This window comes from Nomascus leucogenys, chromosome 7b, assembly GCF_006542625.1.
Source record: "Nomascus leucogenys isolate Asia chromosome 7b, Asia_NLE_v1, whole genome shotgun sequence".
NCBI lineage: Eukaryota > Metazoa > Chordata > Mammalia > Primates > Hylobatidae > Nomascus > Nomascus leucogenys.
In genome coordinates this window covers 46,883,906-46,911,036 of record NC_044387.1, presented here as the reverse complement: position 1 = coordinate 46,911,036, position 27,131 = coordinate 46,883,906, and the positions used below count along the sequence as shown (strand labels likewise).

At 47.5% G+C, this 27,131-nt stretch overlaps 1 protein-coding gene across 3 annotated transcripts; it reads right to left on the bottom strand.

Annotated features, from left to right (window-relative positions):
* Positions 1–27,098, bottom strand: UFD1 (ubiquitin recognition factor in ER associated degradation 1). 3 transcript variants are annotated; one of them, XM_003280352.2, is made up of 12 exons: positions 26,972–27,098; positions 24,825–24,957; positions 24,423–24,455; positions 21,088–21,209; positions 17,255–17,385; positions 14,599–14,671; positions 7,476–7,544; positions 6,252–6,317; positions 5,986–6,033; positions 5,079–5,167; positions 4,156–4,237; positions 1–124 (listed from the first exon to the last, which is right to left on the bottom strand). In XM_003280352.2, the coding sequence occupies exons 1-12, from the start codon at positions 26,972–26,974 to the stop codon at positions 50–52; spliced, it is 924 nt and encodes a 307-aa protein (XP_003280400.1). In that variant the 5' UTR covers positions 26,975–27,098; the 3' UTR covers positions 1–49. The 3 variants fall into 3 exon arrangements, with proteins under 3 accessions (XP_003280400.1, XP_012363591.1, XP_030671723.1); XM_012508137.1 differs by lacking the exon at positions 1–124 and having other exon boundaries at positions 3,611–4,237; XM_030815863.1 differs by lacking the exon at positions 1–124 and having other exon boundaries at positions 3,611–4,237; positions 24,851–24,957; positions 26,972–27,082.
* Between the last annotated feature and the right edge of the window lie 33 nt (positions 27,099–27,131).

Sequence of the window (27,131 nt, the reverse complement as noted above, 5' to 3'; positions counted from 1 at the left end):
TGTTGCAAATGATTCTTTTATTATTTTCCAATCAGCCAACAGTCCTCACTTAGGGCTTTCTTCCCTTTTTACGCAACGACTGTCCTTCTCCAGAGAAAGCGACGAATCTGCCTCCAGCTTCATCCTAGGTGTGAAGAGAAGATACTATTTTCAGAAACTCCCTGGAGGTTTACAATAAATGCCTTACTCTATGGACTCACGTACCATCCACATTACTCATAAGAAATATCTCAGGCTGGACATGGTAGTTGACACCTGTAATCCCAGCACTTTGGGAGGCCAAGGTGGGAGGATCGCTTGAGCCCAGGAGTTCAAGACCAGCCTGGGCAACATAGTGAGATCCCATTTCTACCAAAAATAGCTCCGTGTGGTATGTGCCTATGGTCCCAGCTACTTGGGAGGCTGAGATGGGAGGATCGTTTGAGCCAGGGCCATAGTGAGCTATGATTGTGCCACTGCACTCCAGCCTGGATGGCAGAGCAACAGAGCAAGACCCTGCCTCAAAAAAAAAAAAAAATCTGTAAGTTCATCACCCAAAAACATTTCAGGTCACTTTTCTGTACATGCTTAAAGAATTGTTTTCCCACTTAATTCTGAAGTCTCATACCAATAAACTTCCTGTCTAGTATACTCCCAAGGCTACAGAAATGAATTCTGTAAAAAAAAATTCCAACACATAGGAGGGCCAGTTTTCTACCAGTGGACATTGCTGTGGTAAGCAGCTTAATGTATTTGCACACAGCTCTGATTTTTTTTAGACCTCAAATTCCTGGGTCAAAGTGTGTACACACTTTTAATGCTTTTAACATATAGAGACCAACCAGCCCTCAGAAACATTCCACTAAGCTATCCTTCCATCAGCAGAAAGAGGGATTGTTTTTTCCCAAGCCTTTGAAAACTGCACATATTTTTTTTCACATGCTTTTATTGCTAGTCAGTCTGAGGCATTATCTCAACTTTTCCCGAGGAAGAAGAGGATTCTGGAATGTTCAACACACATCCCTGCACCTGGCTCCCCACTAACTGTAGCATGTTATACCTGCAATAGAGCACCGTTTAGTATTTATGTGGTAACATTCATATAAATTTGAGTCACAGCTGCATTTAGTCTTCCTTTGCCACACAGCCTTCCATTTATCCTGGTGTCAATAGCTGTGTTTGGCTTCTTTATATATTCAATCACAGCCTGCATTGCATGGAGTTCATCTGTTTTGACAAACCTGTGTCTCCTGGGCCTTCGCCCTGCCGCACCTGGACTGGCCTTTCTCTAGGTGCCGTACATGTTAGTGGGGGCTCCTTATTTCCTGGATTCTATGACTTTCTTATTTCTACCTTATTCCTTCATTTTAGTGAGGGACACCTTCTAGGAGCTTCCTGAGAAAAGATGCATGAGGATTATCTTCTTGTGAGTTCCTTTTTTCTAGTCTCATATTTCATTGATAGGCTGGTTGGTATGTTAGTCTGCTAGGGCTGCCATGTAAAATGCCAAAGATAGGGTGGCTCAAACAACAGAAATTTATTCTTCATAGTTTTGGAGGCTAGAAGTGCAGGATCAAGGTGTCAGCAGGTTTGGTTTCCTCTGACGCGCTTTTCCTTGGCTTGCAGATGGCTGCTTTCTTGCTGTGTCCTCACATGGCCCTTCCTATGTCCAAATTTCCTCTTCTTAAAAGGACACCAGATTGAATTAGGGCCAACTCTAATGGTCTTATTTTAACTTAATTGCTTCTTTAAATGGCCCTATCTGAGTTACTGGGGGTTAGGGCTTCAACACATAAACACCGGAGGGACACAATCCAGGGCTTCAACACAGAAACACTGGAGGGACACAATCCAGCTCCTAAGAGTTGGTACAGAATTTTAGGTTGGAAAAAATTTCCCCTCAGAATTTTGAGTATATTGCTCCACTATCTTCTAGTTTCCTGTGTGTCCTGCTAAGATGATGTCCCTCTTTTTGGGAGATAGGGTCTTACTGTTACCCAGGCTGGAGTGCGGTGGTGTGATCTCAGCTCATAGCAACCTCCACTTCCCAGGCTCAAGTGATGCTCCCAACTCAGCATCAAAGTAGCTGGGACTACAGGTGTGTGGTGCCATGCTTGGCTAATTTTTTAAATTTTCTGTAGAGACAGAGTCTCCCTATACTGCCCAGGCTGGTCTCAAACTCCTGGGCTCAAATGATCTTCCCACATCAGCCTCCCCAAGTGTTGGGATTACAGGTGTGAACCATGGCGCTTGGCTGATGAGGTCCTTGATCCATGGTGATACCTCTGTTCTCTCTCCAGAAGCTTTAGGATCTTTCTTTGCCTCAAAGTGGGGCTATTTTCATTCATTTTGCTGGAACTCAGTGGGCCCTTCAAATCTGTAAACTTGTGCCCATCTTTGGGGAAACTATTTCCCTGATGATTTCTGCTCCTTTGGTTTCTGTGGCTGTTCTTCCCACAAATCCTCTATTATTTAGATGTTGGAATGGGAAGCTTTCTGACTGTGGCCTTCACTTCAGAGATAGTAGTCTAGAGACCTACTGGAGTCAAGCCTCCAGCCTTCAGGGGTGGGGGAGGGAGGGTAATGCAGCTCTAACTGCTTAGTAACAGAATTCTGTCTTTAGTCCCTCATTTCTAGAGGTGCCTTTTGAGAATTCTACAATCTACACAGAACTACTTCTAGGCTTTCTGTGGTCTACTAAGGTACCTGGGGCTTCCAAAGCCTTGTAGTTGCCTCCTCTTCCACTGTCTTTCTTACCTCATGACCTTTAGCCACAGCCTTAGTGGGGCTGCAGGATGGAGTAGAGCTAAATATGTCTTCAATCCCATCTTTGAACATATACTTCTTAAATACATATGTCAAACAGGCCTGCTGTGCCCACTGGCCTCCCCCGCCTTCTGTAAATTTGCAACAATCAGGTCACAGTCAGCCTGGGGGACGTCCCATGCTGAGGTCTTAGGTCTGAGTCAGGCACTGGCTTTTAGTGAGAAAGGCAGCCTGTAGCTGGTGAAGCCTGGATGGTGCCTGAAGGAGGAGCTGGAGGGTGAGGTCTGACTGGCCACTATGTTTGCTCCTCTGAGCCTGAAAGGTCCCAATGCCCAATGCTGTTTCAACTTGAACATTGAGCCCAGAAGTGGTTGTGAGTAGGACCAGGTGTGCAGACTTCACAGTGGTCTCTGTCCCCAACCACCCCAAGTGCTAGAGAGGAGTTCAGTAATCAGGATGGGTCCCATGTAGCAGCTGGTCCTGAATGGGTGGCTCAGTACATCTGCCCTCTGCCCTACTCCTGGATCCTCAAGGGTCCAATCCTTTGGGAAAAGGAACCAGGAGAGCCATGGGTCTGAAGCACTGGTGTTGTAGAAATCCTTATCACACAGAGGTGACTGCATTCCAGTTGCTGCCAGGCCTGGCCACACTCCCACAAAGTGCCCATGTCTACAGGATGCTCAGCCCTTGCCTTCCTCTGTCCCACCACCACCCTGCTCCACTAGAAGGTGCTGCCTATATTTGAAGTTCAAGGTCTCTGTTGGAAGAGGAAGCCCATCCAGGGCACACAGTTCTGTGATAACAGAGCCTGGAGTCAGCTCTAGAGCAAGACAGAGCTCCTGACCCCCACGCTGCAAGTCTTCTGTTTCACACATCCCACACCAGCTCTACATAAAAAAACAGGACACCAGGGAGCAGAGGGACCCTAGGAAAGGGAAAACATGACACCCTGATGTGGTTTGGCTGCGTCCCCACCCAAATCTCATCTCGAATTCCCACGTCTTGTGGGAGGGACCAGGTGGGAGGTAACTGAGTCGGTGGGAGGTAACTGAGTCATGAGGGCAGGTCTTTTCCGTGCTGTTATCGTGATAGTGAATAAGTCTCATGAGATCTGATGGTTTTATAAGGAGGTGTTTCCCTGCACCAGCTTTTTCTCTGCCTGCTACCATCCATGTAAGATGTGACTTGCTCCTCCTTGCCTTCTGCCATGATTGTGAGGCCTCCCCAGCCATGTGAACTGTAAGTCCATTAAACCTCTTTCTTTTGTAAATTGCCCAGTCTCGGGTATGTCTTTACCAGCAGCTTGGAAACAGACTAATACACACCCCTACTTGGAATGCCAAGAACTTCAGTCATCACTAGCAAATAAATCTCACTACCAACCAAGGAAATACAAGGAAATACACTCACCTCTTCAACCTTTTTGACAAGGGGACGTGAATTTCTGATGAAAGTTATCTTACCAAGTTTAAATTCATAATTGGGAATTCCTCTGTAAGAAGAGACAGAGAGACACAGAAATGTTATTTCCAGGAAAAAAGGACTAAAATTCATTTTTGACAGTCAAGAGGAATGCAGAAAAGATGCTGCTGCACCCCACCTGGGCCCTTTGGTGCTTCCTGGCATCCTCCCAGGAGGGAAGCAGAAAGTAACTGACTTCTTGGTTTGGTATCAACATTGGGTATAGGGCCAGGGGCTTTAGACTCTGTACCTGTCTATGGAGAGGGGTCATCTGAAGGATTGGGAAGCCCTCACTCTCACTGTGCTGAGCTTCACAGAACCCTCTGAGGTGGCTAGACTCTCACTCCAGTATTCTGATTTCACACACACAACAGACAACTAACACACCTCAGCCCTGCCCCTGCCATGATGGCCACCAGAGGAAGGGTCTGCTGTGGGTCCCTGGACCCAGCAACAGAAGCACATCTGAGGTAGCTCCTCAGGGAACTTTCAGGGGAACTGAGATAATGTGACCTGATTAATAATTCAAAGTCACAAAACAGGAAAATAGGCAGATCACCAAATAGGGACCAGAAAGGTTTTGAGTAAGAGACAGATCTGATCAGACGCGCATCTTAGGAAAGCCAGTGGGGGCAAGAAGAGGCTGAATTGGAGGTATGGAGAGAGGCTGGACCACAGTGGTACTGGGGGTGGCACTGTGGAAGGAGGGACATGTTGTGCTCCACCCCACCAAGGAGAGCAGCTAAGGGTTTTCGTCCCTTGGGAGACTACTGACCCAGGCTTTGTCTCCAGAACTGGGGTGAGGCTGCCCGACCCCAGGGGGCTGGCACAGATCCTCCTCCTGTCCTGGAGGAGAGCCAGGACAGACATACCTTTTAATATCTCCAGGCTTGATTGGGGAGGGGCTGGGCTCTACCCCTTTCTTCTTTCCATCCAGTCTATTGCCAGATCCAGAGAAAGCCTAGACAGGAAGTAGGTGAGTCATATAATGAGCCCAAGTGTGAGGACGGTATGTCCTTTACTTGGAGATCACTGCAGCGATGTGAGCTGGGGGTGCTGTGCAGACCCCTTCAGGACTGAAGCCCTGACTCCTCAACTGCTGGGGTGCTGGCAGCTAAGAACTCTGCCCTGTTCCTCAGGGGGTGGCCATGAGCTGAAGAGAGCCACTTGGCCAAGGGCAGCCAGCAGTCAGTGTTGGGTTAAAATGCCTGATCCCTGCCTCTGCAGGGCCACCCAGTCCAAGCTCTATGGGTGGGCTAAGGCTACTGTTGTGACTGCCCCATAGCTCAGCTTCCCATCATTCTGCCCTCTCTGCTGCTTCCTGGCACCTCCTGCTACCTCAGTGCCCACACATGAGCCACCTCCACCTGTTTCCCATGGAGCCTTGCCAGTGGTTATGCTAAGGGTCATGTTTGCAACCTACATGGTACAGGCAAAGAAAAAAGGAAACATGATTTACAAGAGAGAGAAAGCAAATGTGGTAACTTTTGGTGAACCTAAGGGAAGAGTATATGTGTACTGTACTATTTAAACTCTTCGGTAGGTTAGAAATTCTTAAAAATCTGGGCTGCCTTATGGGGCTGTTGGGAAGATTCCAGGAGAGAGTGGATACAAAAGGGTTTGGTAACTCAGCAAGTGGCAGATTTGCATGTGCACAGGTACCCAGAGGCCTAGCCCCTGTTGATGTCCATCGAGCATCATGGAGAACACCTTGAGTGAGTGCTCTAATTTCAAGAAGCAGAGGGCACAGCAATGTAAGTCAAGTGGTCTGGTACTCACGCGGAAGCCCAGCTCTCCAGCATAGCCACTGTGGTCGGCTTCACCTTCCTGACAGTGAAAAAGAAAAACAGGTAAGATCCTCAGCGGGGACACTCAGCTTCCCTCTCACCCCCACCCCCGGCTAGGATGTCCCCCGGAAGCATGGCTGGAAGGGATGCAGAGGATATGACTACACCAACACCAGCAGAGGCCACCCACGAGCCACTGCCAGGAACTCAAAAGCAGCATGCAGCAGGACAGCAAAGGACACTGGGGATAACACTTACTGTCGACTCTTCATGCTGGACTTGTCTTTCGGGTTCTTTGTAGCCCAGGGGAGCATCAAAGTCCACCTGTGTTTCCAGGATTTTAAAAGTAAAATATTGAGACATGGTCACCCTTGGCTTCCTTATCTTTTTTGTTTTTAATTGAGACAACTGTAGATTCACATGCAGTTTTATGAAATAATATGAAGATGCCTTGTACACTTGCCCAGTTTTCCCAACGGTAGCATCTTACAAAATTACAGTAAAGTATTGCTGCCAGGATATCAACACTGGCACAACCCACTGCTGTTATTCAGATTTCCCCAGTTTTACATGTTTTTGTTCATGCGTATCTTTAGTTCTACACAATGTAATCACTGTGTAGGGCATGTATCCACCACAGTTGAGATGTAGAACAGTTTCACCACCACTAGGATTGCCTGTGTTGTCTTTCTATAACCATACCCAGCTGTCTCCCAGCCCCCTCCACCAGTCCTAAGCCCTGGCAACTACTAGTCTATCTTCTATTTCTAAAGTTGTCACTTTGAGGATGTTATATAATGAAGTAACTTTTTGGGATTGGCCTTTTTTGCTTAGGAGTATTCCCTAGTAATACAACCAGGATGCTGTGTGCATCAGCATTTCATTCCTACTCAGAAGGTTCAGTACACTTCCTTACCTCTTAAGCATATTCACTCCTCGGCCAGGCGCAGTGGCCCACGCCTGTAATCTCAGCACTTTGGGAGGCCAAGGCAGGTGGATTACCTGAGGTCAGGAGTTTGAGACCAGCTTGGCCAACATGGTAAAACCCCATCTCTACTAAAATAAAAAACTAGCCGGGCATGGTGGCACATGCCTGTGATCCCAGCTACTCGGGAGGCTGAGGCAGGAGAATCGCTTGAACCTGGGAGGTGGAGGTTGTAGTGAGCCAAGATCGCACCACTGCACTCCAGCCTGGGCAACAGGAGTGAAACTCCGTCTCGAAAAAAATAAAAAAGAATATTCACTCCTCAGCAGGTCAGAGCTAACCATGGCAGCACTGGCAGCAAACTCTGTTGCCCCAACTGGCCCTGAGATAGATCACAAGGTCACAGTCTCCTCATGATGTTCTGACAGCATCTTCTTTCTCTTTACCCAGAGCCCCAGGGGCTGTTTGATGCCCTCCTGACACCCTGGGCTGCAGTGGTCACCAACTGCCCATCCTCCCAGGGCCCAGGCTCACTGTAACTGGACAGAGCCACTCACGTTCATGTCACACTCAATGATGGACACTGCCTTGTCGGGTTTGGTCTCCATCACACGCAGTTCGTAGATCTGTGGGGCAAACACAGAAATCAGTTGGATGGTTTCCTGGCAGCACTGGAGCTGTCGCTGTCCATGTTACTGTGGCTTTACTGGCTCCTGCGAATGACACAGCATTCATGCCCATGACACAACCTACAGCTGCACTTCTTGCTGTGACAACCCTGCCATAAGGGACAGGCTGCCCTGTGCCCATCGCTGAAGAGATGCTGTTCCCCAGATGTGGTTCAAGTTAGACAAGGTAGTTATACAGCTAACTGCAAAAGACACTAACAACCTTTAACCCAGAAAGTTCACTTCTGGAACTTTAATATTTATTTTATTTATTTATTTTTGGACAGAATCTCGCTCTGTCGCCCAGGCTGGAGTGCAGTGGTGCAATCTCGGCTCACTGCAACCTCTGCCTCCAGGATTCAAGCACTTCTCCTGCCTCAGCCTCCCTAGTAGCTGGGACTATAGGCATGCGCCACCACACCTGGCTAATTTTTGTATTGTTGTAGAGATGGGGTTTCACCATGTTGGCCAGGCTGGTCTCGAACTCCTGACCTCAGGTGATCCACCCACCTCGGCCATACAAAGAACTGGGATTACAGACGTAAGCCACCGCACTCGGCCTTCGAAATTTATTCTAAGTAAATAACTAGCTATACCCAATGAGAAAATCCTAAGAATGCTCATACCAATGTCACTAATACCACTGTACAGATGCTCCTTGACTTACGATGGAACCAAGTCCCATAAACTTATCATAAGTTAAAAATGTATTAATATTCCTAACCTACCAAACATCATAGTGCAGCCTACCTTAACCATTCTCAGAACACATATATTAGCCTACAGTTGGGCAAAATCATCTACTGTAAAGCTTATTTTATAATAAAATGTTGAATAACTCATGTAATTTATTGAATACTGTACTGAAAATCAAAAACAGAATGGTTGTATAGGTATTCAAAGTATGGTTTTTACTGAATGTGTATCATGTTTGCATCATAATAAAGTTGAAAAATTCTAGGTAGAACCATAGTCAGGGACTGTCTGTATCCTCAAAATGCAGCTGAATTATATTTCTTCATATATAAATTTATAGTTATACAATGGTATGCTACGCAGCCAACAGGAAAATAATTTTAAAACCAGTCATGTTGCCTGTGTCTAAGATGACCTCACGTATGTAAAAAATGCACATAAAAAATGTCCAGAAGCAGGGCCGTGCGTGGTGGCTCATGCCTGTAATCCCAGCATTTTGGGAGGCCGAGGAGGGCAGATCACGAGGTCAGGCGAACGAGACCATCCTGGCTAACATGGTGAAACCCCGTCTCTACTAAAAAATACAAAAAATTAGCCGGGAGTGGTGGCAGGTGCCTGTAGTCCTAGCTATTCAGGAGGCTGAGGCAGGAGAATGGTGTAAACCCAGGAGGTGGAGCTTGCAGTAAGCTGAGATCACGCCACTGTACTCCAGCCTGGGCAACAGAGTGAGACTCCATCTAAAAAAAAAAAAAAAAACTACAGAAGCATAGAAATTAAAAGTGGCCCTATCTACTTTTTCCTGCATCATTTCAGGTTCTTTGCTTTTATCTAAAGTCTGTCTTGCTTTTTTGTTTTGTTTTGTTTTTTTTAAGAGATGGAGGCTCGCTCTGGCGCCCAAGCTGGAGTGCAATGGTGCAGTCTCGGCTCACTGCAACCTCCGCCTCCCGGGTTCAAGTGATTCTCTTGCCTCAGCCTCCCAAGTAACTGGGACTACAGGTGCGTGCCACCACACCCAGCTAATTTTTGTGTTTTTGGTAGAGATGGGGTTTCACTATGTTGGCCAGGCTGGCCTTGAACTCCTGACCTTGTGATCCACCCGCCTCAGCCTCCCAAAGTGCTAGGATTACAGGCGTGAGCCACCACGCCCGGCCAGTATGTCCTGCTTTTACAACCATTTTAAAAAGTCTGGATAGTACCACCACTTAAAAAAAAAACCTAAGCAGGGCCAAATCTACTTTTAAAAGTGTCATAATTATTGAATAGACAAGGAATAAAAAAAAGGATCTGTCATTGTGTGGATATACTACCACTTATCCACTGAGCATCCGGCCTGTTTCCAATCATTTTGCTATGTTAATGACACTACTATAAACATTCAAACATGTCTCCTAGGGCTTGGCTTATATGCTTCTCTACCGTTTTCACGTTTTCAAATTGTAGGCCACAACCAATCGGTGGGTCATAAAACCAGCAGGGCTGCAAGCAGAATTGAAAAGGAAAGAATTGGAAGATAGTACTCTAGAAGTACCAGAATGTATTGCATTTAGTAAGGATAAATATTCCTGTGACATTTCCATTTACTTTTGTGTACTGGCATAATATTAAACACTTTTTTTTAAAACTATGGGACCAATTCTCTAGGTTGGTGCTCCTCAAACTACCTGGGAAGACCTAGTTTTTAAAAATGTGCAGTCTGCTGGACTGCCATGGGGTCCTCCTGCACAGAAGCAAGACACAACACACACCAGACGCCCAGAGCTCACCAGGACAAGGACTGGTTCTGTGGCCATGTGTGTGGAGGTTATGACAATGCCAAATTACTATACATTTCTAAACATTCACTTTTGATTCTGCTTCCTCGAGGCCCTGGCAACCACCATTCTTTCTTTTTTTTTTTTTCCTTGAGGCAGGGTCTTGCTCTGTCCCCCAGGCTGGAGTGCAGTGCCATGACCCTGGCTCACTGCAGACTTAACTGATCTTCCCGCCTCAGCCTCCTGAATAGCTGTAACTAGGCACATGCCACCACGCCCAGCTAATTTTAAAATTTTTGCATTAATTTTTTGTAGTGACAGGATCACACTATGTTACCCAGGCTACTCTCAAACTCCCGGGCTCAAACAATCCTCCAACCTTCGCCTCCCAAAGTGCTGGGATGCCAGGTGTGAGCCATGGTGTCCAGGTGATTCTACTTTCTGTCTCCCATGAATTTGACTACTCTAAGTACTCATGTAAGCGGAATGCAGTATTTGTCTGTCTGCATCTGGTTTATTTCACTGAGCAGAATGTTCATCCATGTGGTAGCATGTGTCAGAATTCCCTTCCTTTTTAATGTTGAATAATATTACATTGTATGTGTATACCACATATTATTTACCCATTCATCTGCAATTTATTTTTGACTATGGTGTGAGTTAGGAACTCAATTTGTTTTTTCATCTTAGGAATAGTCAATATCCCAGATTCCCCAACCCCAGTTATCTCCTTTGCCTGGTGACATCAATGCTGCCTCAGTGGTGGACCAAGATTCTTTGTATATAAAGCTTTGTTCAACTGGCCTACTTGTCTATTCCAGAACCAATGCCATATGGCATCTTAACTACTGGAGCTTTATTACACTCAGCTGCCATATAGAATCTTCCTTATATATATGACCAGATTCTTTTGTCAATATTTTATCTACAATCTATGTATCTGTATCAAGTGACAATGATCTGTAGTTTACCTTTCTCCTATCCTTGTGTGGTTTTGGTGATCAAGGCTATACTGACCTCAGAGAATGAGTTGGGGAATATTTTCTTTCTCTATTTTTAGAATATCCAAGAGCAATTTATTTCTTGCGTGTGAGGAAGAACTTGCATATATAACCATCTGGGCCTGGGTTTCCTGGATTAAGATTTTTCTGATTGAATTACTTGACTGGCTATACAATTATTTAGGCTGTTTTTTTTTTCTTTAGTCAAACTTCAATTACACTTTTCTCTAAGAAATAATTTATCAGTGTCAAATAAGTTGGCTCATTTCTTAGTATAAAAGTTTTCACAGTTTTATCTTTCAAGATATTTGCTTTATCTATTTATGTTTTTAAACATTCAATATGTATGTAGACTTTTCAGGGTTTGCTTTTTTTTTGTTTGAGGCAAGGTCTCGCTTTATCGCCTAGGCTGGAGTGCAGTGGCACGGTCACTGTTCACTGTAACTTCTGCCTCCCGGACTCAAGTGATCCTCCCACTTCAGCCTCCCGAGTAGCTGGGACTACAGGTGCATACCACCATGCCCAGCTAATTTTTGTATTTTTTGTCGAGATGGGGTTTTGCCATGTTGCCCAGTCTGGTCTCAAACTCCTGGACTTAAGTGATCCGCCCACCTCAGCCTCCCAAATTGCTGGAATTACAGGTGTGAGCTACCACACCCAGCTTCAGCTATCTTTTTTATTAACTTTATTGAATTGTAAACAGAGAACACTTTAATTCTAAACAACTCTCTCAAGAGAGTAAGTCTAGGCCGAGCGCGGTGGCTCACATCTATAATCCCAGCACTTTGGGAGGCTGAGGCTGATGGATCACCTGAGGTCAGGAGTTCGAGACCAGCCTGGCCAACATGGTGAAACCTCGTCTCTACTAAAAATACAAAATTAGCCGTATGTGGTGGCACATGCCTGTAGTCCCAGCTACTCAGGTGGCTGAGATGAGACAGGAGAATCACTCGAACCCAGGAGGTGGTAGCTGCAGTGAACCAAGATTGCGCCACTGCAGTCCAGCCAGGGTGAGACAAAGAGAGACTCTCTCAAAAAAAAAAAAGAGAGTAAGTCTAAAGACTTACTCTTTTCCAACATTTTAGATGTCATTTTTTAAGCTTCACACATTAAACATTATTACTGCTTTATATGGCAACATTTACCCTGGATTCATATTTGCCAGTTTATTTATTCCCTACTCCTTCTTGCTTTCCTTCTAGGATAATGCTTATTCCTAAAGTACATGCTTTTAAAATTCCATTGGTAAATAACCTCTCTCAGATTTGGTTCATCTGAAAATATTTTTACTTTGCCCTTATTCTTTAAGGAAGGTTTTGATGATAGTTACTTGATACTGGCTGTAACTGTTGCTATTCAAAGACCTGCTACTTGCTGTTCTTCTGAAGGTACTGTGTTTTCTCCCTGCTTACCTCTCTGTATTTGGTATTTTCTACCTGTAGCTTATTCTGTTTGTTATACATTATAAATTTCCTGTAGTGATGGGCAGACCACCAATTCTAAATCAATTTCAGTTACCATCTCTTCAGATTATTGCAATTCCTCCATTCTTTCCTACTGGGATTGCAATGAGCATGTTTGACTTTCTCAATGTCTTCAACATCTCAAGCTCTCATATGTTCCATCCCCTTGCTCCTCTGTGTGAAATTCTGTTATTTCTTCAGATTCATCTTCCACTAACTCTTTTATAGCTGTTGTTTAACGTTTTGTTTTTCAAATCTTTCTGGTTATTTTTGATAGCCTTTTGTTGCTCGCTATTATAATTCCATTTTTAAAAATATCTTTGAACATTTTATATCTAATTATTTTACATTTGTATCTAGAAATTCTAATGCCGATTTCCTTAGGGATCTAATTTTTACTGTCTCTGCTTTGGTGTGGTTTAATTATGCATTCTTTGCTTGTTCAATTGACAGCAATCCCAAAGACTTAACTAAACTGGAGTGCTTTTTCCAGAGAGGATCTGTGTTTATTTCTCCTGAGACAATGACAACACCCACCTCTGTGTCTATTTTACTGCTTTTAAGGGTTCCAGTTCAATCCTGATCTCTGATTCAGATCTCCCACTAGAGCACTGATATGGCCATCTGCCCTCAGGGCAACCCAGCTTAGAGTCTTTAAAATTCTCTATAAGCACAACAGTACATTAATCAGAAGGGCCCATTAGAGTATCTACTTCTAAAAGTGGAAGTTCAAACCTGTGTTTCAATTTTACATATACTCTATATAATGTACCTTCCCTTACAGTGCAAAGTATCAGTACTATCCTTTATCATCAGTTTAGGAGTTATATTTAGTATTACTACCTTAACATTAAAAACAATAACATTAAACTGCCTGTAATTAATTATAAAAGCTTAGAGTATTCAGTTAAGGTAAACGATACCTAAAATGTTCTCTACAAAGCTAAAGGGAACAAGACTATTTCTCAGTTTATTAAAAGGAAAAAAGAAAGTGTGATTCGAAACCCACAAAACTGAAAAATAAGGTCAGATGCCTCAAATACGAGGAAACTGCCAGAGAATAAGCTGGATCCCTGCACTGACACCAAGGGAGTAACTGGCTAAACCACAGGCAGCTGTGACACAGCTGTGAAGGCCCAGTCCCTGAAGGGACCAGAGAGTGCTGTGAAGGAGCTAAGTGCTAGCTTCAGGGAAAGCCCAGCCAAGCCAGGCTGTGGTCACTCCTGAACACTAAGGCTAGCTCTGGCAACAGCTCTGTGGGAGGGTCAGTTGTCAACAGTCACAGTGAACAGGGGCACCTATATTACTGTGCTCCATGCCTGTGGTGGGACAGCCTGATGGCAGGATTGCCAACTATTACATCCTCCTGCAGGCATGTTCCCATAGGTAATAGGAAAGTGAATGCTTTCTTGAATTTTGGAGTAAGTCCTGTCATTTCACTTTACAGTTAAATTGTCTAGATCCAGACACCAAAACAGCATAAAATCAGGGATGAAAACAGAGGCATTCAGACCTGAGAGACTTGTGTCAGAAAGGTCAAGCCTAGAGAAGCTGCTAAGTGAAAACGGAAGCTGAAGAAAACAGGAGGAGGTGGAGGAGGATGTGGGCTCCCAGGAGGAGAGGTGAGCCTAGGAGGTGTTGCCCTAAGGCAGAGCCAGGCTCTGCTTCTCAGATGCCACACAGCACTTGGCCCCACTGAAGGGCCTGTCAGCTTCTGTGGTGCAGGGATCCCAAGGACAAGGACCCAGCAGGGTTGTTATTGTGTCTCCACAGCCCCGAAAAGGGTTTAGCTCAGATTAGAGGTGCAGTGGGGACCTTTCAAACCAAGACAGAACCAGCAGCCTTGCCACCAAGGTACACAGAGGTATGACTAATAAGTCTATCAATGTTCCCCTGTAAATGCAATCTATCCTCAAAACAGAGTTACCAAATGAATTAGGGCTCTAAATATGAACCCGGGAAAACTTAATAACCAAACAGTAGGCAGTAATTAGGTGATAAGATCCAGGCATACGCTGCTTAAAAAGAAGCCCCATTCAAACATTAGAGTGGACACTGCAGGTGGCTCTTGTCAGGCATGACCTGCATGAACTGGGCTCACCTTTTCATTATAGTTGATGGCAATCACATCCCCGGTGGTCAGACAGGCAAAGTTCCTAAGTGCGTTTTCTAATCTGCAGACACACTGTCAAGGCAACATGGCAAGATGGATACCTTAATCTGAAACAAGTTTCCATGAGGGGTTAGATGATTACTGGTAGGCAGAGACTATATTATGATGGTACTTCAAACACGAAGCTTTAATACAATGAAGTACTACTTGGCAATAAAGAAGGATGGAACTCCTAATATGCAATAATATGGATGAATCTCACAAATGCCAAGCTGGGGGAAGGGGAAATAACCACCCACAAAAAGGCAGTGAGATTCCATCCACATAGAACCCTGAGAAAGACAGATCTATGAGGATGGGAGGTAGCTGAGAGGTTTCCGGGCCAGGGGATCAGGTGGGTACCGGCAGAAAAGGACCTTTTGGGAACATGGAAATGTTCTGGTTACATGGGTGTATACATTTTCAAACTGGCTGAACTGTGTGCATTTTATTGTATACAAATTATACCATGGGATTTTAAAAAATCCTATGGGAGTACAAAAGAACAAAAAAGATTTAATGAGTCAGATAGGTCCTCTCAAAAGTTCCTCAAAATCAAAGATGCTTTCATTTATACTTTTGTTGTTTCTATCTTTTGAGCTGATAACTTTAGTTAATAAAAATTTAAATAAACCAGAAAATACTTTTTATAACAGTAAAACTGTAGAATCCAAATGCCCACACAAGGAAATGTCTATTCAGGTGGAATATTTTAACCATGTCTTCCTCATCAATTTGCTGAATTACTTTACATAAAAAAGTCACATGAAACGTGGCTCCAGAGCCTGCCACTGTGAGAGTCTAACTTGAGGATGAAAGGGTGAGGCTATCTAGGTTCACCTCACTTGGTCAAACAGCTTTCCAGAACCAGAGCAACTTTGTGAAAAGTGCCTTATGTGGTGGATGCTTTCTTTGCTCCCACACATGAAGTGCCACGGTACAGAGTGCCCTTCCCTCCACTCCTCTAGTGACCCTGCCAGGGAATCTTCTGACTTCCACTGCAGCAGCTGGAGGAGCAGAGCCACAGCCCTCACGCTGAGAACACGAGGCCTCTGCAGGCAGGGCTGGCTCCCCATATGGCCTCTGCGTACTCTGGCACCTGCTGCAACACCAGCTTCCCACTTTCTCTGCTCAGCGCCAAGACCGCTTTCATCCAGACCTCAGCCGGACCAGAAAACACCAGGCTCTCAACTGATGGAAGTGACGCCCTTTCTCCACACACTAACAAGTTAATCGTGCTGACAAAAACAGCATCTGAGATCAACCTGGTAAGTCTGCATTGGGGCAGGGCGCAGTGGCTCATGCACGTCATCCCAGCACTTTGGGAGGCTGAGGCAGGTGGAGCACCTGAGGTCAGGAGTTTGAGACCAGCTTAGGCAACATGGTGAAACTCCATCTCTACTAAAAATACAAAAATTAGCCGGGCGTGGTGGTGCACACCTGTAATCCCAGCTACTCAGGAGGCTGAGGCAGGAGAATCACTTGAATCTGGGAGGCAGAGTTTGCAGTGAGCTGAGACTGTGCCACTGCACTCCAACCTGAGCAACAGAGTGAGACTCCGTCTCAGAAAAAAAGTGTGCATTGCAACACATGTAAAAACCCTGAGAAAATGGGCATGGCCCATTCCTGGTCACTGACAGCCAAACAAGCATGTCTAGGTTAGAGCTCTGACGGACAAGTTAACTAGCTCTTCCCATAGGACATCCCTCTGCCTGTGGGACAGGAGGCTCAACAAGGCCATCGTGTCCAGAACATGGGCAGCAAAGAATATACACGGCCCATACGCATCCAGAACACAACCAGCAGCGCCTTGCTCCTAAGAAAACATCTGGAGAGAGGGCTACTGGGAAGGGAGGCAGCTTTTCTTAACTTTCTGTCTGTGTTGTTCAACTGTTTGTTTTTTCAAGTATGCATTAAAAAAAAAGTTAAAAAAAAAAAGAAGTAGAATGGAGTGGCCACTCTTATGCCATGATCTTAACAGGAAAAATCAGGGCCATGGAGCTAGAGATCTTGATTGGTGCACACAGCACCATCCCGTACCTGCACTGCCTACTTCCTGATTCTGTCAACACATACACCTGGCTTAAGTTCAGAGGTGAACATAAAGAATCCACGAAAACCTGATACCTTTGCTTTCTGCTTGGTGACATAGAAACTGCAGTCGTTGCTACCTATTGGCCTGGAGTGAATCAGCTCTCAGGCTGGCATGCAGTGAGGTTGACAGGCCAGTGCACCGCTGGGCGGAGGTACTAGGGAGCCACAGAAGGGGCTGGAGCTGAAGGCAGATGAGCTGCTCCCTCCTTCCACTGGACATACTGTGCATCCTGGCTTTGTGCCAGGTAACACAGACCAATTGAAAGAAGGGCTTCATTGTGGTCTCCAGGAAATGTCTGGAAAGTGACAGAGGTGGCCCAGACAGCACCCAGTGCACTTGGCCAGGGCCATGCAGATGTGCTAGCTGAACCCCATTATTCTCAAATCGCAACTTGAATCACAAATGTGTTATCCCCAAAGCAGACACAGATTCAATACAGTACATGATGTTTAACAACCGCCAGCACACTCTCCTTTGTCTAAAAGAACTCTGCTTATTTGAAAAAGATACACGGCTTTGGGGTTGGTGATGTCCAAGAAGTCAGGGCTCTGAGGTTGGAATTTGGAGTAGGTGGCCACTTGAAGGTTGACGCTCTCCACCTGGACCAGGCCGCCTTCTTCCAAGAGTAAGTTCTGCATCATCTGAAAGGAAGAAGAGGTTACATGAGACTCCTAGAGATGAAGTAGCCTCCACAACCACTGCTCCCTATACACTGGGCAGGCCTGTCTTACTTGGGTCCTTGGAAGAGGAACCTGAGGCAAGATAAGTAATTCGTGATACTATGTCAGGAAGGAGGGAAAATTCAAGTGATGTGGAAGGAAGAAGGCCAATAAAGGGGTGCTACTGAAGCTGTAAAGCTCACAGTGTGAACGCATCTCTGCAGGGCCGCCCAGATTACTCACTAGCTCCAGGCTTCCCAGGGGCAGAGCATTTTCCTGGAACAGTCACTCACCGTACTTCCAAGCTGTCCCACAAGCAACTTATAAGGCCCTGTGGCAAGTAGGGCTGCACCTGAGGTAGGACAAAAGCAGCACAAGGCAAGGCTGACCTGGCAATGGAATGGCCCACCACAGCTGAGGCTGCAAGATGGTGACAAGACCCCAGAGGTCTCTGCTATGGAGGTTATAAAAATCTGACAAAGCCTCCACATGTCTCTATTAAATAACCCAGCCAGGTAGACGACGGCTGAGAAGTGAGATGGAAAGAGATAAACAATGCCCGTGAGTACTGGGTGTGCAGGGAGTCCAGACTCAGGTCAGAGGCTCTATGTCTCTTGCAATGAAATTTTGCTTGTCTTACTTGGAACCGTCTTAAAAGGAGTGTCAGACATATACATGAGTAGAAAGGGCCGTAGAGGAGAGCTCCCATGCACCCAGCCCTGACGGTTAGACAGTGCTCACATCGTGGCTCAGTCCATCGATCAGCACTACCTCACACCCAGTCCCAAGCCACACTAGATGCCCTGAAGCAAATCCCAGGTATCACATCCCTTCAAGAATGTTTCATCGGGAGTGGCAGTGAGAAGGTGACTTTAACAGCCAAGGGAAAAGGGGGCTGAGGGCTGTGTCACAAATGAGAGGGAGCTCATGAGGAGGGAGAGGCATGCTGAGGCCAAGGCTGTGCCTGGGAGGCTGTGCCTAGGCCATGAGTGAAGCCTGAGTGGTGGGCCCTGCGGACAGGCTTGCAGAGGACCCCATGCACTCACGCTGACAGCTGCTTGTCAGGCTAGTAAGGGCAGAAATAGAGGGTGGTCACTCTACCAGATGCCACAGGCAGGCACAGAAGGATGCAGAGGTGACTGGCCTTGGTAACTGGGGTCTGGCATCCCCAGGAGTGATGTCCTAACAGGAAGTATTCTAAGGCTCAGTTAGCCAGCCGCAGGCCAGGTGCACTGTCCCTGGGTAGATTTTTGTGGGAAATCTGTCAGCGAGGGGAAGGATACTGGGCTGCAATCGCAAGCCTGAGGGATGTCTGGCCAGGGATCGGGGGTGGCTTCCTCAGCCAGAGGCAGGACACTGCCATAGGTGATGTGAGGAGGAGAGGCAGAGAGGTCAGACTAGGGCTTGAGGTGAGAAATGGGCTGCTGGAAGAGGCCTGAGAGCACTAAGCAGGCAGGAGGAGCTGAAGCCTGGCCCTCCCCATGCAGCATTTTAGAGCATACAGCACAACGGGCAGCCGAGTACCCACATGTCACAAGCAGCTAGTCCAGGGCTCGGATCTAGGGCAGCAGACAAAGCCTTGGCTACAAGGAAAAAGGCCAGTACCTATTCCAGGCTGGCTTGTCCTGAAGAAGCTTCGGAGCATGGGTGGGATGGAGTCCACCAGCCAGCCCAGAAAAAGCACTGGCTCACACGCCCTCCAAGACAGCAGATGGGGGATACCTGTCACCCGCCTGCCCATGCCAGGAGCTGGAAGGCCAGCTCAGGGGAAGAGGTGGCCTGATGGCTTCACACCCCAAACCAGCTCCAGGCTACCTAAAGAGGCTTTCCAGGGGAGAAAGGGATTCAATTAGTTTCCTGGTCTAAAGCAGTCCAACAGTTTGGACAAGAGGCCACCCAAACTTCAAGTCTATGGGTTAAAGAAGAACCTTCGAGGTACAGTGTATCCCCAGCATCACCACCTCCTCTTATAGGTGAGCCACAGAAGGGACTGGGGAAGTAGTCACTGCCTGACACTTCAGCTACCTAGAGTGGCTTCAGTGACCAGGTGTTCTACCGGATGAGCAGAACACAGCCTCAGGCCCTTGGGGGCACCTGCAGACAAATACAAGAATAGCAAGGGGCTGAGCAGCAAATACTGGGGAGGGCAGGTGAGCCAATCTGGGCTTTGAGGCATAAAAGCCCCCCACAGGCCAGGGTGGGCAGGGCTGGTCAGCTGAGGTGAGGAGGCAGCATGGGAAGGCCAGGCACTAGGAGGTGCAATGGGAGTGCAGGGCTCTTGTCGGGGAGACACTGGCCAGGCCAAGACCTTGGGAAGGACCCTGGGACCCAGGCTGAAGAGGACGCCACTACCATGGCAGCATGGGCAAGGTCACCAGCTACAGGAGGAAAGGGACCTTCAGAATTTTGATTCATATTATTCTTTTTTTTTTTTTTTTTGAGATGGAGTCTCGCTTTGTCGCCCAGGCTGGAGTGCAATGGTGTGATCTTGGCTCACTGCAACCTAAGCCTCCTGGGTTTAAGCCATTCTCTTGCCTCAGTCTCCCAAGTAGCTAGGACTACAGGCATGTGCCACCATGCCCGGCTAGTCTTTGTATTTTTAGTAAAGACGGGGTTTCACCATGTTGGCCAGGCTAGTCTCGAACTCCTGACCTCAAGTGATCTGCCCACTTCGGCCTTCCGAAGTGCTGGGATTAGAGGCGTGAGCCACCGTACCTGGCCAGAATTTCAATTCATATTTAATCTCAGAAAATATTAGTTAAGGCCATCCCTTCTGAATGTCTGGCGGCCACCATGATAGGGCATCAGTAGGAGAGGTGGGCTGTGCTTCAGACCACCTCCCTGGTGTCAGCCAAGCAAGCACTCCTGAGAGTTCCCAGCCCACAGCTCACTGCAGGGTCACTCAGTATGCCTGATGTAATCCAAGCACAAACAGAAGGACAAGCAGGTCCCTTTGTTAACTTCCCTAATGTGCCAGAGCTGGGGAGAGTGAGGAGAAGAAGGAGCCAAGTGGACCACAGCTACCTGTGTGGAACTCTCACTGCTGCAGACTCCTCCCTACAGCACTGGCACAGTTCTGCTCACTTCTCTGAGGGGTACTGCCTCGAGGGCAGGCTCTGGTGGCTCACATGCCCTGGATATCCCAGCTCAAATCTGCAATGACATCCTTCAAGTCAACTTTCCAAAGTGAGCCTGCTTGTAAGGAGAAAGACGTCACTCCTATGGCAGCTCAGTTGAGAGATTTGGGAGACTAAGTCAGAGGTAACTGAAAACATGTATGCTGTGACAGACTACTAAAAGTAGGGGAAAAGCATAAAAACCTCAAACACCCTACTTACTAGACCACCTAAAAAATACTGTTGCTCCATTATTTTTTAAAAAGCCTCACCCAGGAAATCACAGATGAACAGTTCAGCTGTGGTTTCTGGACAACCAGCTGCGCAACTATCAAAGAAAAGGCCGCTCCCACAGCACAGTGGCCCACAGGTGCGTCCAGAGCCCACCAGCCCGCATAAGGCACAGTGCACTGCTCTGGATCCCTTCTCTCTCGCTGGGTCAGGTCAGGCTAAGACACTGAGCAGGAGGAGTAGGCTGGGCCACCTGCTCCAGGGCCAGGACTCTCGAGTGCAGGGGATGTCTCTGCCTAAGTGGCTGCTCTCTAGAGACCCTGGCAGCCCCACTCACCCAGTGTGGGAGGTAGCAGATGCCCTCATCAGCCACAAACTCCAGCACGCCACAATGCGTCATGCGGTCCGAATTCTTATTGGTCAGTTTGAACAGCATGGGATAGGTAATGTTAAGTCGGCCTGAAAATAAGAGAGAGACTATGAGGCACAACTCCTATGAAGGGACACCTGTTCGGCCCACGCCTTCCCATAGAAGGAGCCTCCCCACAACCCTGCCCGCAACCCCACACTCCTCTGGCAGATGAATCCCCCTCTGTGAGAGCACAGTGCATGGCTCAAGGAGGAACCTGGCAACTTGGTAACACAGCACTGGCATAGACTTGATTTTCTGAAGTCAACATTTTAAAAAGTGATGTGTTCATTCATTTATTCATAAATAATTTCAGTGCCCACCATGCCCTGGACAAAATCCCGATCCTTCAAAGGTTTCTAGTTTGAAGGTTTCTACCTTCCAACAAAGAAAACAACCACAACCAGATGCTGCAGGTGCTGTGGGAAGAGCTGGCAGGAGGGGGCAGAGCTACTGGGCTAGGCTCTTGGGGCTGAGTTATTTTGGCTGGGCACTGGGCGGGCAGACCTGGGAGGAAATCCAGGCAGAGGTGGCAGCCTGAGCAAAGGCATAGAAGGGAAGAGGAGCCCAGGCAGTTCAGAAATGGTGGACAATTAGGCAAGACAGGCCGGGGACAAGTGTGGGAGTGGTTGGGAAGGGGAGGGGCACCACACGGGGTAGAACCTAGGGCCTGGGCCCAGCGGGCAGTGTGGGTTCTCAGCAGGGTCATGACATAGGACGCCCCCTCTCTTTGGTGGACCTTGAGGTGTGGGCTGAAAGCAGGGCCAGAGGCAAGTAAGCTGGACTGGTGACATGCTGACCCAAGAGGTGCACAGGCACATAAAGGAGGGGCTGGCAAAAAGAGGCAGGAAAACCCAGGAGACACAGGGCCCCAGGGGAGAGGACCGAAAAGGAACTGATGGTAATGATGGTGTCTGCCATGTGTAAGGCCCTTGTCCAGTATTCCCAGAACAGTCAGGTAGGTACTATCATTATCCCCTTCTATCTATGGGGAAACTAAGGCCCACAGGTTAAGTAACACACCCAAGACCTCACAGCACACAAGTGGTGATGCCAGGATTCAAACCAAGGCTGCTGGCTTAAGTCCAGGGATTCAACCATCAAAGCAGAATTTAGCTTGTTAGTTTAGGCAAATATTCCAACAAAAATCACACTTAGTGTTAGGAAGTAACACAGATTCCATTTGAGATCTCCCTAAAAATTCTAATAAAGCAAATCAAGTTAAAAGCTTGGGCAGGAAGCTACAGAGAACCTCTGGGAGTAGCATGGAGGTACAGTAGGGGTGGGCACTCCCTCCTATCACCAAGGGTGACTCTCACACTGGCAGTAAAGGGGCCAGGACTTCTGTCCCGGTCCACCTCTCAGCTGCAGAGCCATGGAGCTGACCTACAGCTGGTCCACAGTAAACTGGACTGGGCCCAGCCAAGGGTCTGAGATTGTTGCAAGTCAAAGAGACTCCAATGTCCCTCAGTCCACTGACTCACAAACTGCATTTTGTGACTTAAAGGCTCCCAGTGCCCTGGGGCTCCCAGTCCCTCTGTACTCCCTCACTTCCTCCGAAAAGAGCAGAGAACCTCATTTTATGAATTAGAGGACTTCCTGTAAGATTTAGACAGAAAGAGTTTCTCCCATCACTTAAAAGATTTGAACAACACTGATCTGAGCTACACCTCAATGACCCAGCCCGAGTCTCTTCTGGACACCTGTGCCAAGGGTCACAGCTGGTGTCTGGCTCCTGGGTCAGCATAACTTGAAAGAAAGACCTTTTTAGGGAGCCTGTTCTCTCCTCTGTAATGACAGGGTCTTCGTGATAACTGTGAACTCCATAGCTCTGTTGACCTGGGTTGAGCTGGGGCCTCCACTGGGTATAGCCACAGCTGGTGCTGGCTCAGGGGCTACCTCCACCTTGTAGTTGGAATCGGATAGCTTAGGTTGTCGCAGACAACCTACTTCTGATGCACAGACACTGTAGATATCCCCAGTCAAAGAAGAGGACATTGAGGTTCAGAGAGGTCAAGTTGCTACTCTGGGGTCAGGCTGGGCAAAGAGCGTGAGGTGAGTCACACCACAGCCAGCATCTGTTCTCTGCTTGCTGCCACCAGAGGCCCCCAACACCAAGCATGAACCTGTCCTCCTGGCCAGCCCCAGTCTCCTGGCTCACACAGGAAGAATACACACCAGAAACACTCTTAAGTCTGGAAGGCAATGACTGCATCCTTGATTGGGTTGTCCATGATTGGGATTTTCTGTGCCTGTGTAGTATGGGGCTAGGGCATGGGTTTCCAGGTTGCTCTTGTGGGATAAGGGGTCAGAGAAAAGGGAGGAAGGATGTGGCCACTCTTACCACCCCTGTGGGCCTATCTCACTCAGGAGTGGCTTCTGGATGGAAGACAATAGCTCAGTTTTTGACATGCTGAGGATGCACTGGTGCACTGGAGATTAGAAATGGGGGTCTGGGCCGGGCATGGTGGTTCACGCTTATAATCCCGGCACTTTGGGAGGCCGAGGAAGGCGGATCACCTGAGGTCAGGAGTTCAAGACCAGCCTGCCCAACATGGTGAAACCCCGTCTCTACTAAAAATACAAAAAATTAGCCTGGCGTGATGGTGGGTGCCTGTAATCCCAGCTACTTGGGAGGCTGAGGCAGGAGGATCACTTGAACCTGGGAGGCAGAGGTTGCAGTGAGCCCAGATTGTGCCACTGCACTCCAGCCTGGGCGCTAAGAGCAAAACTCTGTCTCAAAATAAATAAATAAATAAATAAATAAAAGAAAAGAAATGGGGGTCTGTAGCTCAGGAAAGATGTTTGGTGAGGGGATAAGGAACCTGCTTCACAGTGCCCTCTTGTGAGCTGACCAATTCTTCCTTTAGGAAAAAAATCTAGTGAGCCCAGCCAATGGCATCAGCTGCCCTGACACTGTGCAAAGCACTTGATACTTGTACCTTCATTTAATCCTGACAGAATACTGAGAAAAGTTGGGGAGTGGGTGGAGGTGGTGATCAGGAAGGCGAAGGGAACCCCCTTCACAGAGGAGGAACCTGAAGCACCCAGGGCAGTGATGAAGCTGAGGTTCAGGGGCCCTGGCCTCATCCTAGGTACCTGTGACCCAGGTTCTCCCAGCCCAGCGCATGCCCTCCAGGGACAATTCACAACCAGATGTTGACAAAGGGCACTGATGTCTGGATGTACTGAGGAGCCCATGCTGACTCTTGGTGTCCATATTTACATTATCTAAGTTCTTAAGTCACTCAGAAGATACTTACTGAGTTGGTCCAGGGCTGAGGGCGGCATAATTACTGTGGAAAGAACATTTAAGAAATATTAAAAAATAAAAATAAAAAGGACAGACCAAAGGCAAGATGCAGTTTTTTTATATCTAACAAAAAGCCTTGAACTGTTTTTAGGGTAGCCAGAATGTCCCAGTGATCTTTCATAAAGAATCTTACTTGATGTAATTTATTTTGGGAACTGAATGGTTATCAGCCATAAACCTAACCATAATTAGCACCCCACCCCAACAGGGCAAGTCTGGGATAAATCCCAGCACCATTTTCACAGTAACACTAGCTTCTGACTCCCACATGCAAAGTAAGTACTGTTGAAGGCTACAGCATTGCAGACTTAGGGCAGGAAAAGTTACTATTCAAATAAAAACAAGCACATACTCTTCCCTCCTTTCTCCACATCTGACCTGTCATTAGGCCCTGCTAGCATGGACACAGAGAAGCAGCGGTACTGTGTGGAGAAGCGGTTTTGGAAGACCCTGGGAATCGGGTGGTCGAACATGTTGAAAGAGAACTGGAAGGAGGAAAGAGAAACAAGTATTAAAACAAAGGTACATTTCTTCATGTCAAAAGCCAAAACATGTCAGAGTAATTAATGCTACTAAACATTGTCAGAGAACACAATGTACTGAAATCTTCAATGTAATCTTACTAAATACAAAACAGGCCATGCCAAGCCCGTCCTGAACCTTTTTCAGGGCTGTGCTCCCATCTTCATCCTCAGGATCAAGGCCCAACCTCTTGCATACCTCAGAGACTTGTATTGACAGCCCCACCGACTCTTGCCTGGGCTAGTTCCTCTGCCTTGAACATTTTTCCTATTATCATTAATCTAAACAATATTTGTTAATTGAAACATCTCTTTATTGAGTGCCTACTGTCTGCCAAGCTCTGACATGAGCACAAGGGAAGCACCATTCTAGTGATGTCTGTCCACTAACAAAATAGATACGACCCTGTGGTGAAATAGATACCACCCTGTCCTGGTGAAAATGACACTCAAAGCAAGAGAGATATACACTCAAAGCAAGGGACACACACACGTGTGTCTGGCAGTTCTGAAGACAAGCAGCAAGGTAAATAGACACAGGGCTCCTGGGAATGCTATTTTAAATAGGTGGTTAGGAAGGGACTCTGCACAAAGACCTGAATGCTATGAGAGGGAGCCAGGCAAAAAATAGGGAAAGACATTCCAGGCAGCAGGAAGAACAGGTACCCAGTGGTTGCACCCCTTCCCCTGGGTTCCAATTACCATCCTTTCCTTTCCCCAGGAAGCCTCTCGTGCTCTGCTGAGGGTGAGGTCTAGTGCCCCTCCAGTGTGCTCTCACAGCACAAAGTAGGTACACGTCACACTATGTTGTGATGCTTTCTTACAGCAACAAGCAAAGCTAAAACATGATGCCATTAAAAAGATCCTAGATCTTAAACTGTAGACTAAGATGAGGCTTAGCAAACATGTATCAATTTGAAGGTTTTCTCAAAGTACAGTATTCCTCCCACCCCCCCCCCCATATCCACAGGGGTATACATTCCAACATCCCCAGTGGACGCCTGAAACCACAGATAATACCAAAACCTACATATACTATGTTTTTTTCTTATACATATCTACAATAAAGTTTAATTTATAGGCTGGGTGTGGTGGCTCACGCCTATAATCCCAGCACTTTGGGAGGCAGAGGCAGGTGGATTACCTGAGGTCAGGAGTTTGAGACCAGCCTGGCCAACATAGTGAAACCCCCTCTCTACTAAAAATACAAAAATTAGCCGGGCATGGTGGTGCACGCCTGTAATCCCAGCTACTCAGGAGGCTGAGGCAGAAGAATCGCTTGAACCCAGGAGGCGGAGGTTGTAGTGAGCCGAGATCGTGCGACTGCACTCCAGCCTGGGCAACAGAGCAAGACTCTATCTCAAAAAAAAAAAATTTTAATTTTTAAATTAGGCACAGTACAAGAAATAAGGCGTGATGAGGGAGTACAGGTGTTAAAAGCTGTGTAACAGGAAATGTACCAGCAGGTATTAGCTTCCATCGTTATCATTACCGAACACAACACCGCTGTACAGATCCGAAGGCACGAACCCGTAGGCACGGAGCTCACGGAACTGGGGCAAGAGCTGGGTGTCCCCCAACAGTGGGAATGCCCGCTACGGATTCTCCCTGGGGAGCGCCTGATTCTGTTCCCATCCCCAGCAACCTTGCAATTAACTTTGGGTTTATGGGAACCTGTTGCGCGTCCAGCACTTGGTAAACCCGTGAATGGACACAAACCTCCCTTTCTTTCGTGAAGGAGGGCAAGTCCGGCTGAGACGGAATGCGAGCCACGTTCAGGACCGGCGGACGCGACCAAAGGCGGTTAGTGGTCAAGGGTCCTGCTTGTGCCCGGTGCGGCCCATGAGCCGGCAGGCCGGACTCGGGCCCGGGTGACTCGGCACCTCCGCCGCCGCCCCGGCCCGCCCCGCCCCGCCGGGCCCTACCTCAGGCCCCGGGCCAAGGCCCCAGCCCCCGCCCGCTGCCCGTCAGCGCTTACCATGATGGACACCACCTCGCAGACTCCGCTTCTCTCGGGCAATGCAACGAAGGAACCCCGCCGACCGCTCTCCTAGCCGCCGCCGCCGCAGCGCCAAGCCGGTACGCCCCAGAGGCTCACCGGAAGTGCCGGACCCGAGACCCGGAGGGGGGTGCCCGGG